This window comes from Echeneis naucrates, chromosome 7 (assembly GCF_900963305.1).
Source record: "Echeneis naucrates chromosome 7, fEcheNa1.1, whole genome shotgun sequence".
Taxonomy (NCBI): Eukaryota; Metazoa; Chordata; class Actinopteri; order Carangiformes; family Echeneidae; genus Echeneis; species Echeneis naucrates.
This window is the reverse complement of record NC_042517.1, coordinates 22,387,219-22,400,981: the sequence shown is the minus strand read 5'-3', so window position 1 is coordinate 22,400,981 and position 13,763 is coordinate 22,387,219. Positions and strand designations below refer to the sequence as shown.

General features: G+C 40.0%; 1 protein-coding gene across 1 annotated transcript in view; it reads left to right on the top strand.

Annotated features, from left to right (window-relative positions):
- The first annotated feature begins 940 nt into the window (after positions 1 to 940).
- Positions 941 to 13,763, top strand: part of LOC115045717 (plexin-A1-like) — a 229,084-nt gene continuing 216,261 nt past the window's right edge. The window contains exon 1 of the mRNA XM_029505519.1: positions 941 to 2,113. Within this exon, the coding sequence (XP_029361379.1) occupies positions 941 to 2,113 (1,173 nt within the window). The remainder of the gene's footprint in view (positions 2,114 to 13,763) is intronic.

The following is a 13,763-nucleotide window of genomic DNA, read 5'->3' as shown; positions in this document are numbered from 1 at the left end:
CTTTATATTGAATTGCTCTGAGCAACTTTCACTTTTCTGCCCTACACTGCCTCTCTTGTTTTACTGAGTTGAACCAGTTCTCTCCCTTTATCTCACCATTTTTTTTTTTTTTTTTAGAAAATGGATGGATGTATTTCAGTCTCTGCTGTAATTGACGGATGTATACCTGCTATCCCAGTGCTGTCCATCAGTGCTCAGCCTTACATTGGGTTGTTTGTTGGTCTCCTGCTTCATGTGTGTTATGTCAAATGAAATTAAATCAAATTTATTTCTATAGTGCCAAATATATATGTATGTATGTATGTATCCACATACACTTTTTAAAAATACTGATTGCATACGCATATTCTCCTACTTGTCACACTATGTACTCCTGTGTCTGCTGTTCGTATGTAATTATGTGTGTGCGTGTGCACTTTGTCTGCCACATGTTTAATTCTTCCAAACAATGAATACGCAGAGCATTAATGTTTGGCCGTGTCTTCTTTTAAAAGATGTACTTCACAGAGTAGTGCAAGCCAAGAGTTGAGAAGTCAATAAAACAAAACCGATAGTGCCCTCATTTGTTTTTGTGGACTTCGACTTTGAAACCTCTCAGTCTTAGTCTGTGGGCGAAGTGTCTTGTCATTTCGATGGAAATAAATTGATCCTTTTTGCCAGATGTGGAAGTGCAAAATACAAATCCAAGTATATATTGACATCTGTGTTTGTTGTTTCTCTTTCTCAGGGCTGGCAGCAGACAAGACTAAGGATCAGGAGATGAGTGGATAAAAACAACAGTGGATAAAGGAGGGGAAAAAGGAAGAGGAAGTCGATCGCACGGACACTCTTCTTTTCTAACATTGTAGCCTGCAGCCCTGAAAGGCATTGAGCGTCCCTGCAGCAGATTACACGGTCAAAAATACACATCCACGTCAACCCTTCCACTTCCCTCACTGCCATGTCCTCCCACCTCAACCCACCCCTTCTCATGCTTCAGGGTTTTTTTCTGCTCCTATCCCTTACCATATCCACCACCTCCACTCCCCACTCCCGGTCCCTCCTTTTCTTCTCCCCACCTGAAGGAGGTCTCACACATTTGGTGGTCCACAACAAAACTGGCGAGGTCTACCTGGGTGCCATCAACTGGATCTACAAGCTGTCCAGCAACCTCACCAAGCTGCGAAGCCATGTGACTGGCCCTGTGACAGACAACCCTCGCTGTTACCCCCCACCTAGCGTTCAGTCCTGCCCCCATGAACTGGTGCAGACCTCCAATGTTAATAAACTCCTGCTGCTTGATGCTGCCCACAATCGCCTAATTGCTTGTGGGAGCACTTCCCAGGGAATATGCCAGTTCCTACGTCTGGATGATTTGTTTAAGCTAGGTGAGCCACACCATCGTAAAGAGCATTATCTATCCAGTGTTGCTGAAGCAGGTACCATGTCAGGTGTTGTGATCTCCCCAGATATTTTTGGCGAAGGTGGAAAAATATTTGTGGGCACTCCCATTGATGGGAAATCTGAGTACTTCCCAACACTGTCCAGCCGCAAGTTGATGTCTAACGAGGAGAATGCAGACATGTTCAGCTTCATCTACCAGGATGAGTTTGTTTCCTCGCAGCTAAAGATTCCCTCAGACACACTCTCCAAGTTTCCAGCATTTGACATCTACTACATCTATGGCTTCAACAGTGAGCAGTTTGTGTATTATCTCACCTTACAGCTTGACACCCAGCTCACCTCGCCAGACGCAAGCAGTGAGCAATTCTTCACCTCGAAAATTGTCCGCCTATGTGTCAACGATCCCAAGTTCTACTCTTATGTGGAGTTCCCCATTGGCTGCACCAAGGATGGAGTGGAATACCGCTTGGTTCAGGATGCTTACTTGGCCTGTCCTGGGATCCGTTTGGCACGTTCACTCGGTATTCAAGAGCATGAGGAGGTTTTGTTCACTGTGTTCGCCCAGGGTCAGAAGAACAGAGTCAAGCCGCCAAAGGAGTCAGCTTTGTGTCTGTTCACAATGAGGCGGATAAAGGAGAAGATTAAAGAGAGGATTCAGTCATGCTACAGAGGAGAGGGGAAGCTCTCGCTGCCGTGGTTGCTCAACAAGGAGCTGGCCTGCATCAATTCAGTGAGTGTTTAAGACAGGAGCTCAGGAGCAATTTGGATTTTCTGATCATCCCTTGCTCTATTGTTCATTCCAGGGCGATGCCAATGAGATTATTCAGAACTGTAAAGAGGCCTTTTCAGTATTCAGAAACAGAATTTTGCTTCTTAGTCACCTGCCTGATAATTACTTAATAGTTATAACATAGTTAAAACTAAACCAAACTTTATTTAAAAAGAAGCACAAAATAACAAACCACCTAAAGGCCAACCTTAGCCCTGCAAGGTTGGAAATTGAAATTTCCAGTCATTCTGCTACCCCACAGAATCTCCATCTAACAGGATGCCAAGTCATTAAAAGCTGCCTGTGCATCCTTTTCCCTGGTTGCTCTATAAATGAAGTATGAATAAGTATGAGTCTCAAAAAATCCTTAAATGCAGCAGTGTACTATTTTCCGCTCTGGTTTGGGCCAAAGTGTAGTTGGGATTTCACATTTAATGCTACATGAAAAAAATGCTGTCTCTGTGGCTTTTGAGACTAACTTTATGGAACTATGGTAGAATGTGGGCAGCAAGTGCAGTATATTTACCGTGATAATCTTAAGAGAAGAGAGAAGCTATATTTAGTGAAAAGATGCATCAGTTGCATAGTATATAATTGCATGATTAATTTATAGCATCTACCTGCAGCACAGCAGCCTTTATTCTCTTGTTCAATCGATCATGCTCCAACTTTTGCAGCCTCTTTTCATTTTCTTTGATAGTCAGAATGGATCCTTATGTACAATGTGATGTGTATTTATGTGAAACTGCCAGATGGGATACTAAAAGAATTGAATTGATTGACTTCAGATTGTCAGGCTTTGTGGGAGGAAGGGTAATCAGACACTGGGGAGAGCTAGAGTAATGAAACCATGTTTCCCATCATGCATTAGATTTTATGTTAACTTTATCCAATTTAGGCTTAACATGTCCTTGTAGATGAGCATTAAGGCATTGATTCTGCACTTTTGTTTCACCTGCTCCCTTCATCCAAACATAAATACATGCACACACATGCACAAACCCAGACACACAAACACACACGCACAAACCATGAATATTCATGAGTAATTTAACTGGTCTTACCTTCTGCTATTCGGTCAGTCCTCCATAACAACCTGCCATAAATCTCTGGACTGCTGTTCTCCTCCCTCTGCTATTCTGTCCTCTTTTTTTCCCTTGTCTTTCATTAGCATAAACATTTAGCTTTTGTTTTTTTTGGCCCCATTGTCCCTGTGCTCCTTCATTTATCTTTGCTTTACTTGCTCAGCTTCCCTTTATTTCCCTGACCTGTGGCTTAGTCTATTCTAACTCCAGAATGCAGTGTTAGCGGTTCAACTCCTGGCTCCCCCTCTGACTGTACTTGAGTATCTTTACAAATCCTTCACTTTTAACTCTTACCTGTATTGTTCCTCCTCAGCTTGTTTCCTTTTCAGTCCTTTTCTCTCATACCTTTGCCCTTTGACCATCCCTCTGCTCTTTCCTTGATTCTGATTGATGAGGTATGGACTGACTTAACAGACAGGACTGACAGGGTCCAGATGTGATCTGACAATACAATATGGAGGGAACAGGCAGTCTAGTGAAACAGGGAAATAAAAATGATGGGAAATAAAAGAAAGAGGGAATGGCAGATTTTATAGGAGGAGGGTAGAATGAAAAGAAGATTGAGGAAGAGTGAGATGGATGGAGATTTACTGGGAAGAAGCAGGAGGATTGAACAGGAGAACACAGAGAAGGAAAGACAAAACACAGACGATGGAAAGGGGTGGAGGAATGATTGACTGAAATCCTTTAAGCTGGTTTTGTTGCTGTGTGGATGCCAATGACGGTCAGTCAGCTTGCTACTCTGGCTCAGCAACAGCAAAGAAATATCTTTCTACAGGATCTGTTATCACATCCTTGTTTTGTCCACATATTCATGGTACCCTGAGGATGAAACTGACAACACAGTGAATTTCTTTGATGAGTGGGAGCAAACTACTTCACAGACATGCAGTTCCCAGAAAACATATTCGAATTTCTGCAAGCACTTCATTGAGGTTGACATTTGTGTCTTTCACGGAAATATCTAAAGAAGTATTTCATAGTTTGCCATGACATTTGGTACATGTTCCCCCCAGGATAAATTAACCTGACTTTGCTGATCCTCTGACTTTTAATACAGCACCATCATCAAGTCACAATTTAAATTTGTTCAATGCTTTGGTTTATGACTGAATATCTGGATTTTCTTTTTTTTTTATATCCATAATTTTATATTTTCTAGAAAACAAAACAGACAATAGACAATAACAACTAAATCTACAAGGCATCCTGAGCAACATGTTACAATGTCACACATACCTACAAACAAAAACAAATAACAAATGATTACAAATGTACAGATTTGGTGCAAATGAACATTTGAGGATGAAGATGCTGGGACTGTGAGATTATTATTCTGTTTCTCATGTATTGTCAAATAGTTCATGGGGTACCTAGACCACTATCATAGTCTTTGAGGGTTGAGGCTGCGCTCTCAATTGAAAGTAAATCCAGGAAGTCCTTTAACCAGTTCTGTGTATTATAACAGTCTAGTTTACAGGTTTTCCAGTTCATGAGTATTGTCCTCTTTACAGAGAGAAAGGCTAATGCTACAATACGTTCGACTGTGTGCATTTTCTAATCTATTTCCCAATATACACAGAGCAGGGCATTGTGGAATATGGATGTTCAATACAGTCTATAAAACATTTACTACCTCAGTCCAAAAATGTTTAACCACTGGGCAGGACCGCAATAAGTGCACAAGAGTACCAAGCCTTCCACAGCAATGCCAGCACAGTTCAGATGCATTTGGCTCTTTTTTTTCCAAAGTGGTGTGGTGTGATAATTTTATATCTGGCACAGTTGGACATGTTGAATGTTTCTATACTAAGTCCCATTGATCTGAAGTGAGGGACGAGCCAATGTCACCTTCCCATTGCAGTTTGGTGAAAATAGTGCTATCAGGGAGGGATAAACTTAATATCCTATATACAGCAGGTAAAATAAATATTGCACGTCACCATTTTCCTCAGTAAATACATTTCTAAAGGTCCTACTGACATTTTTACTAGAAATCAAATCTTAGATGTCCATAAATTGTGTGATAAAATGGAATGACACAGGGATGCAATCTGCTCTAGATGGAAGACATTGTGATGTTGCCAACTGCTCTCTGTCAGTATTTTACCACCAGCAGTTAGCAGGGGATTATTCCATATTGGGCAGGATTGTAGAGACACTAATTTATAAGCAGTCTTTTATGAATTGCCTTTACAATTTCACAAGAGAGTTCACTGAACATGTTATTAAGTTTAGAATCATACTTTGGATGTTTCCATAATAACTTCATAGAAATTGATTTATTATATTACTATTTTATTATATTATATTATTATATTATACAGATATGGCCCTCTCCTCCCTCCATCCACTAGACTTACCCAACTTTTTACGGTTGATTCTAGGCTTTTTATCACTCCATAGAAAGCTTGTAAATAATTTGCCCATTGCTGGGGAGACTTTAATGGTAAGGCTGATATAAGAAAGGAAAGTCTGGGCATTACCTCATTACCCCATAGTGATAAAGGCAGACCACCCATCTCTTAATATCATCTTTAATTGCTTTCAACATACTAGGGTCATTTAAATCAAATATCTTACTGATCGGCAATCTGATGTTTCTTCCAAAATACATATCTTGAGGTTTCCGCACAAAATGTGCAGAGCCAAGGTGTGCAGCAAAGGTATGGTGATTAAGAGGAACAGCCTCACTCTTATTACAATTAATTTTATATCTTAATAGTTGATCAAATTTTTCTATAAGTTTTAACAGATGTGCTATTTAGTATGTTGGATTAGATAATGTTATCAGCATAAAGGTTTGCTTTAAAATCATATTCACTCAAGTTAATACCAGTTATATTTTTATTTGCTTGTATGGCACAGGCCAGTGGCTCTAGTGCTTAAATAAAAATGGCTGGTGAGACTGGACAGCCCTGTCTTGTAGATCTGAAGAATATCTGCACAGTTAATGGCATCCTTAACAGCCGCAACTGAACATTGTGTTTCCAGCCAAATAACAAACATTAGTATTGTCAGTATAAATTTAGCATTTAGCTCAAAGCATTGTTGTGCCCATAATACTTTTCATCTATCAGAATGAAAAAGAACAGCACTGAAAGGCACGGTGTCATTAGAAGCTCAGTTTGATCATCATTTCATGATGGGAAATGGATCAGTCTGTCAGTTTGCCCATTTGCTAGTCACCTGTGATTTTTTAGTCACTGCTGGTCCTGGCTAGCTCTAACAAAACTTTGGAAGAGTTGACAGGTTTGTTTCTTGTACTTAGAGGGATCACACTGTAGTTGCAGAGATCAGGCCTGTGGCTGTTCTTTTGAGGGTTGTTCACCCCGGCAATTTCTCTAACATGGTCAATTGAAATGGCATTCAAAATATCATGTTTATCATGCATTCACAGGAAAAGTATATTTTTATATATACACACACACACACACACACACACACACATATACATATATATATATATGTATTTATTTATTTTTTGCTAAATTAAAATAAGTTACAGTTTATGTCTGCCTTTATCATGAATACCACAACATTTCTTTTTAAACTATAGAAGCATATTTTTAGTTAGTTAGTTTGTAATTCAGTTTTCATTCATTCATTCATCTTCTACCACTTATCTGTTTCCAGGTTGCAGGGGGAGCTGGAGTCAATCACAGCTCACATTGGGCGAGGGCAGTGTACACTCTGAACAGTTTGCCTGTCCTTCGCAGGGCAAACACATAGACACAGAGAGAGAGAGGGAGACCTACTCACACTCACACTCATGCCTACGAGAAATTTGGAGTCACCAGTTAACCTAAACATGTATGTTTTTGGACAGTGGGAGGAAAAGCATGCAAACGCCACACAGAAATTCCCCAAGCCTGGGAACCAAACTCGTGACCTTCTTGGTGTGAGGCAACAGCGCTAACCACTTTGTGTAATTCAATTTTTCCTTAAAAATGTCATGGCACATAACAACAATAGCATTACCCCTCTGTCACAACCTGCTGGCGCCCCATGAGTAGCATGTGGCCTTGTAGTCCGATGTGTAGTGTATATGCATGCGATTATTCTAATGAGCGTACAGATGATTGTCCTTTATGGTCATCTGTCGTTTCTGCCTGCAATCGATCAAGGTTGTGTCAGCAGCACTTGCTCTGCGACACAGCTGTGATGAATTTATCATCACCTGTTACAGACATATTCAGTGTGAGCTATGACAGCTTGTTGCCTCTGTGCTGGAATCAGCTGGAAACTTTCATAGCCGCTCATTTCAGGAGACAAGATTGGGTCAGTCAGTTAACACGCAAGCACTCCTCTCTACCTGCAAGCTATGAAACTTCATCATGCTGCACGCCATTTGAGAAAATAATTTTCTGAAAGCTGCACTGTGAAGCTTGGTACAAGAGTTTTAATACTGATATCATACATATCTATCAATTTCCTTGATGTATTAGGAATTCATTAACACAGAAGGGACTTTTTGGTCAGTTTAAAATCAGTTCAGTTACAATTTTATTCTATGGCTAAATTTGCACTTTGTGATTCTTTTTGGTTTTTCGCCATGTCATCAATGTTATGAGCTGCTGATACCCCCCCCATATTATGCGAGTAAAGAAAAGGACAATACAAGGAGAGGTGACAGAATGACAGGACTGTGTGACACACAGACCTGACTGAAAGTGGCTTTTTATACTGACTGAGGGGAGTAAGTGAAAGGATTGACAAATGTGTCAGAGTCACTTGGTAGAATAAGCATACTTATCTTAAATACTTATATGTATTTATCTGAGTTACAGCCAAATTCAAAATTCAATCAGGTTTCCATATTCAATGCCAACATGAAACTTTTACAAAACTTCTGCTGATTCAGTAATTAAAAATTAACAGCAAGCACATCTCCTTCCCTTGCTCTCACTCCTGTTAGTGTCTTGGATTAATGCCCAGAGACTGAACTACATTTTACATCAACAGATGTAATGTTCTTTGGAACATAGAAACAGATATGCTCAACTACATATGTTCAAACTCAGTTATTCCTTCTCTCCCTCTCCAAATACCTCTCCCACTGGGTGCTCTTTTGTGTCTACGTGTGTGTTGTGTCCACATCTTATTCTGGTCTCCAGAGAAGAGGGAGAAAAAATGGTGAAAACAAACAAAAAAACTGGGGTGATAAGAGGAAGAGGAAGAAAAGTGGAGGGAGTGTGTACGTGTGTGTTTCTGAGTCCACATTTTCAACAAAACAAACAGTTGGGTGAGCGAGGGGAAAATTGCTTCCAGTAACAGAGTGCAAGAGAAAATTTCTATTGTTATTGCCCTGTGTCTCTCTTTCTCTTTGTCCGAAGCTATCTCACCCCTCTCTCTACCTTGGCTCTCCTTCTCTCGCGTACTCTGTCTCTGTTTTTCTCAGAGCATAATAGTGTATAGTAATAATAAGAGTGTGCATTAATATTGATCAGTGTTGATCACTGCTGGTCAGGATTATAGTCTTTTTCTCTGGCATTTTCACAAGTTTGTGTGTGTGTCTGTGTGTGTGTGTGTCCATTTGCTTTATTCTCTCTCTATTTCTTTTGTATTTTTAGTGTCATCACAGTTAGCTTTTGCCTCAGTGGATGGATCCACTGAGGATCATCCATGTCGCCTCCCTCTTTCTACCTCCTGTGTTGAGAATGTCACGGCTCTAATGGCTGCTCTGACATCATACTCACTAATATTTTAATAAAGTGTGTGTTCATGAGGGGATCGATTTAACATCATGTTTGGTATTGTGTGAATAAAGGTACTGGCAATGGTGTTGTTTTCAAGACACGTTGGATTTTGGGGAACACAGAGCTTTGTCTTTGCAACTGCAGCATTTCCAGTTGCCTTAGGTGAGCATAAAACTGTCCTTAGTTAATTATCGGGGCAAAGATGAGAAATTATGTTAATAAATTGCTGGTTCTTTGTAAAGATCAAAACTTAGTCCAAGCCCAATAACATTATGAGAAGAGAGATATACCCTAAATATAACCTCCAGTCACTCAAATTCTTATGTGTGCACCATTCACAGTAAACGGGAGCTAAAGCAGAAACCTGATAAGATGCAGAGAATAAGGTTTAGCTGCTCTGTAGTCTATCTATCCTTTTTGGGTGGTACAATCTGTCACTCACACAGTAGCCATGCTTTCTAATCAATCCCACGCTTTCTGCTCAATTTTCCTCTAAATGGGAGGACCATTTCAAAAATTAACATCATGTTGGATTGAAGACTTGAAACTAGAGACTGAGACCATAAATCTATTAGTAAAACATTTTCTGAACTAATAAATCAAGAGCGAATGAGGGACATTTTCCCATAGACTTCAATGCAATCTAACCAGTGGAGTCGCCCCCTGATGGCCATTAGATAGTATGAAGGTTTAAGGTGCTTCAGTATTATCTTAGCTTCACAGACCAAGAGCCCAGGTCCAGGTCTAGAGTCAGCCCACGTCCAAGTTTAATAGTCTGTATTAATATTGCTTAATATTCAGCATAATATTTCTTAAGTTTAGATTGTCTCATCAGACTATATCTATATATAATCTCATAATGACCTTCTCATAGTGCAGATACAGAGCAACACAGAGATTAATATGATTGTGATTGTCTATATATTATGCCTCAGGCCACATTGGCTAAAAATTGCTCTGATTTAGTCTCCACCAAATGCTGAGGGTTATATCTGGCTCTTTTGGAGATAAATTATTCATTCTAATCACCAGCTAGTTGCTGTCACATTTACTTGTCAAAGTCAAAGTAAACTTTATTGTCAATCAGACCATACAAGCAATTGCACAGCAGAATGAGATCGCCTTTCTCCACACTCCAATGTGCTGTTTCTTTTAGAAAAAAAGAAAATAATTCCCCTAAAAACAGAACAGATAGACATACACTATGTATAGCTGCATGACACAAACAGAAACGGACAGACAGGACAATGTATCATCAAGAGAATATTGTTTTTTAATTTGTTTGTTTTTCACAGTGTGCCAGTGTAAACATTACTGACATAAAGTGCAAGAGTGCTGAAACAGTTCAGACTGTCGTTATGGGTTGTTGTTCCTAGGTTGAGTTGAGTAGTCTAATGGCCTGTGGGAAAAAGCTCCTGCTGAGTCTGGCTGTCCTGCACTACATTCTGCGGTAGCGCTTGCCAGATGGTACAGTAGGAGGGTGAACAGTTTGTGAGAATGGTGAGTGAGGTCCTTGATGATATTGGTGGCTCTGTATAAGTCCTGGATAGGTGTTTGGGCCCCTCGGATGATCGTCTCAGCGATCCTCACCACTTGCTGTATGGCCTTCTGCTCAGCAACAGAGCAATTGCCATACCAGACTGAGACTGAAAGGCTGGTAAGGATGCTCTCAATGGCACCCCTGTAGAAAGTGGTGAGGGCAAAAGCGGGAAGGTCAGCTCTTGTCATCTGTCTCAGGAAGTGTAGGCTTTGCTGTATTCATAACGAGGCAGGTGACGTTGGTGGACCATGTCTGGTCGACTGTGATTTGCACCCCCAGGAACTTGCTTTTCACTTATTCCACAGCGCTGCCATTTATGATGATGCCTTAGGTGTCTAAAAAAACCCAGCTGTGAATCCAGAGATGGAAATTCATTTAAATTTAAACAATGAGCTGAAATAAACTAACAAAACTTCTTCACATTTTTGTCTAACTGATTTGCAAATGAATGCTGATACTTATGAAAATGTAAATTGATGCAGAAGTAGGAGAGGGTTTATAAGCCTCTGTTTTTCTTAGTCATTTGTATAAATCTCAATGAGAGGACCCCTGAGAAACCTATAACATAAAAGCCCACAAGCTGCCATCTGGAAGCCAAACTGTGTCATTATTTTGGCACAATATGGACATTTTTTTTCTTGGAGAGCAGGTGAAATTGCACTTGAAACAGATGGTCTTATCTCTGGCTCTGGATGTGGAATTTCTACCTTGTTTTAAAGAATTTTAAAGCATTGTAAAGATGAATATCTCAGGCAGCCCAGTAATAAATACATGCAGTTCCACAGTGAATTGCTGTCAAATGTGTTGTAAGATGCAGTCCACTGGGAAAAATACTTTTTGATGAGGTGAAGTTTCCTCTCGTGCCTGTTGAGATAGATTGAACACTGTAAAATGTTACTTACCTCGTGGCATTTTGATGTCTTTAACTTCCCCATACATTTCTTTATCCTGTGATATTTTCTAACTTGAGCTGAATCAAAGGGTGCCGATCACGCTGAGAAATTTTCCTAATTTATAGCAAATTCTCAGCAGGGGATTTTCTCAGATCTCAGATCAGATGGTGCCTGTGGACTAAATTTATCGCACACTGGTTTCCATTGTTAACTCTAGCATAGACTGGCTGGATGGAGCTGATTAACAGCTGCTGTAGAGTCATTAGAGAATCTGTGGTTTTTTGGTGTTGAAGATGTATGACCTTTTCCACAGAAACTCCCACCATGTCTGAATGACATCTCCAAACTGACTCATTAACAAGGATACAGTTTAAGAACAGTCACATTTTAAGATCACCAGTAGTCATTTTAAAGGTAGGAATTAGATGTTTGATTGAAACACCAAATTTTTCCACGTCAGATATAATTCAGAGCTGCTCAGGAGGACCCAAACTCTCTGAAAGTCCAGAACATCTGTCGTGTAGCTGCTGAACTGGATCCAAAGGCCAACAGCTTCTCTCCTCCTCCCCTTCGACCAATATGCTGGTGGTTTGGGATATGAAGCTTTGTATCACACGGACAAACTGTAGACCCTGCAGCATTTAATGAGGAGTGTTATTATGTGTTCATGCTATGGTTGTATGTCTGCATTAAGGTGCATTTGTCTGGGTTTATGACAGTCATAAATGTATTCATGTGTGTTTGTACAGTACAAACACATTTGTTCACGAATGTGTATATGCTTCTTTAATTATTTAAATGTGTGATTGCAGTGATGCACATGTGCGTGTGTGTGTGTGAGAGAGAAGCAGTCTCTCTCAGTTGTTTTTGGGTTTCTGCTTGCTGCTCTGGGAGATGAGATAAAGCTTACAGACGTGTCTTGGCTTCATATTACAAAAGAGTATACGTTCGCTGAGCTCCTCAAACAGAAATTAGGTTTGCCTCAATTTATTAGTATTTTTCTTTCTCTCAAACATGATATTACTCCACTCGTGTTGCTTTCATTTCAGTTGTCATACTGTTGTTTTTCAGCACAATGTGTATTAATGTAATGTATATATTGATTTTGGGAACCAGGCAAAAGCAAAAGGCTTGCAGTCATTCATCACTCTGGTAAATGTAGCATACAGTCTCACGACTGTGTGTACTGTCATGTGTCCAAATGCATAAATCTAGAATTTTGCACCTGCATGAACAACAGAGATTCCTCTGCCTGCCACAGAATTACTGTATTTTACATGCTCCTTTAATAATTGGATTTGCGCTGTCAGTTAAGGCTTTAGTTGAGATTACACAGATTATAGTCTTTGCTCAAAGGGACACTACGGTTTTAAAAGCATCATCCACCTCTCATGACAAAGAAAGACTTTTTTCCGACTCAAAACTGTGCTGTTTGCCTACATTTGGTAAATGTCGCCCAAAAGCAGCAGATGCATCTGTTCCCTACCCAAATCTATCTGTGCGTATCCAGACTTAATGACCAATTTCCCCATTTCCCAAGGTCAGTAAAAGGCCTTTAATTTGAAACTATGGAAATTGAAACACATGGCAAAGAGAGGGAGCAAGAAAGAAAATAAAATCAGAGAGAACAGTCGATTTATCTGAGAGTTTAAATTCCTGGGTTGATACACAATATGATCTTGCCATTTCTTAAGGTATTTTGACTAAATATGATCTAGTTACTGGAGGTCCAAACTGTCACACTGGAAAGTTTAGAATAATTGATATGATTAGGATGTAAAATGAACTGGAGGAGGTTTGACTCCTCAAATCGTTTATTGGGATTGGTGAAACTACAGAAACAGTTATTTCGTTTTGTTGTGTCATGAAGTCACTCACAGAATTATTGTTAATTAGCAACAGATCTGTCGTTGTCAGGGACTGATTCATGCTCTGCCACTCTTTACTTGACACAAAAGATTTGAACAGCACACTTGTTCGTGACTTGATCTGAAGTTTGCTGTGCCAGGCCAGGTGTAACAACTCAAAGTCACTCATGACATTGAATGTAGAATGAATGTAGAATGTAGAATGTGATTGTTGTTTAACATGCTGAATGGAACCAAACACTGTCAAGTAAAAAGAGTAGAACTATATCAATCCATCTTCTACCACTTTTTCCATTTCTGGGTCGGGGTGGGGGTACTGGAGCCTATCACAGGTGAGGGCAGTGTACACCCTGGACAGGTCACCAGTCATCACAAGGCCAACACACAGAGACAGACAACCACTCATACTTGCATTCAGACCTACGGACAATTTAGAGTCACCATTTAACTTAGACCTGCATGTCTTTGGACAGAGTGAGGAAACCGGAGTAAACCCTTATAGACACGGGGAGAACATGCAAATTCC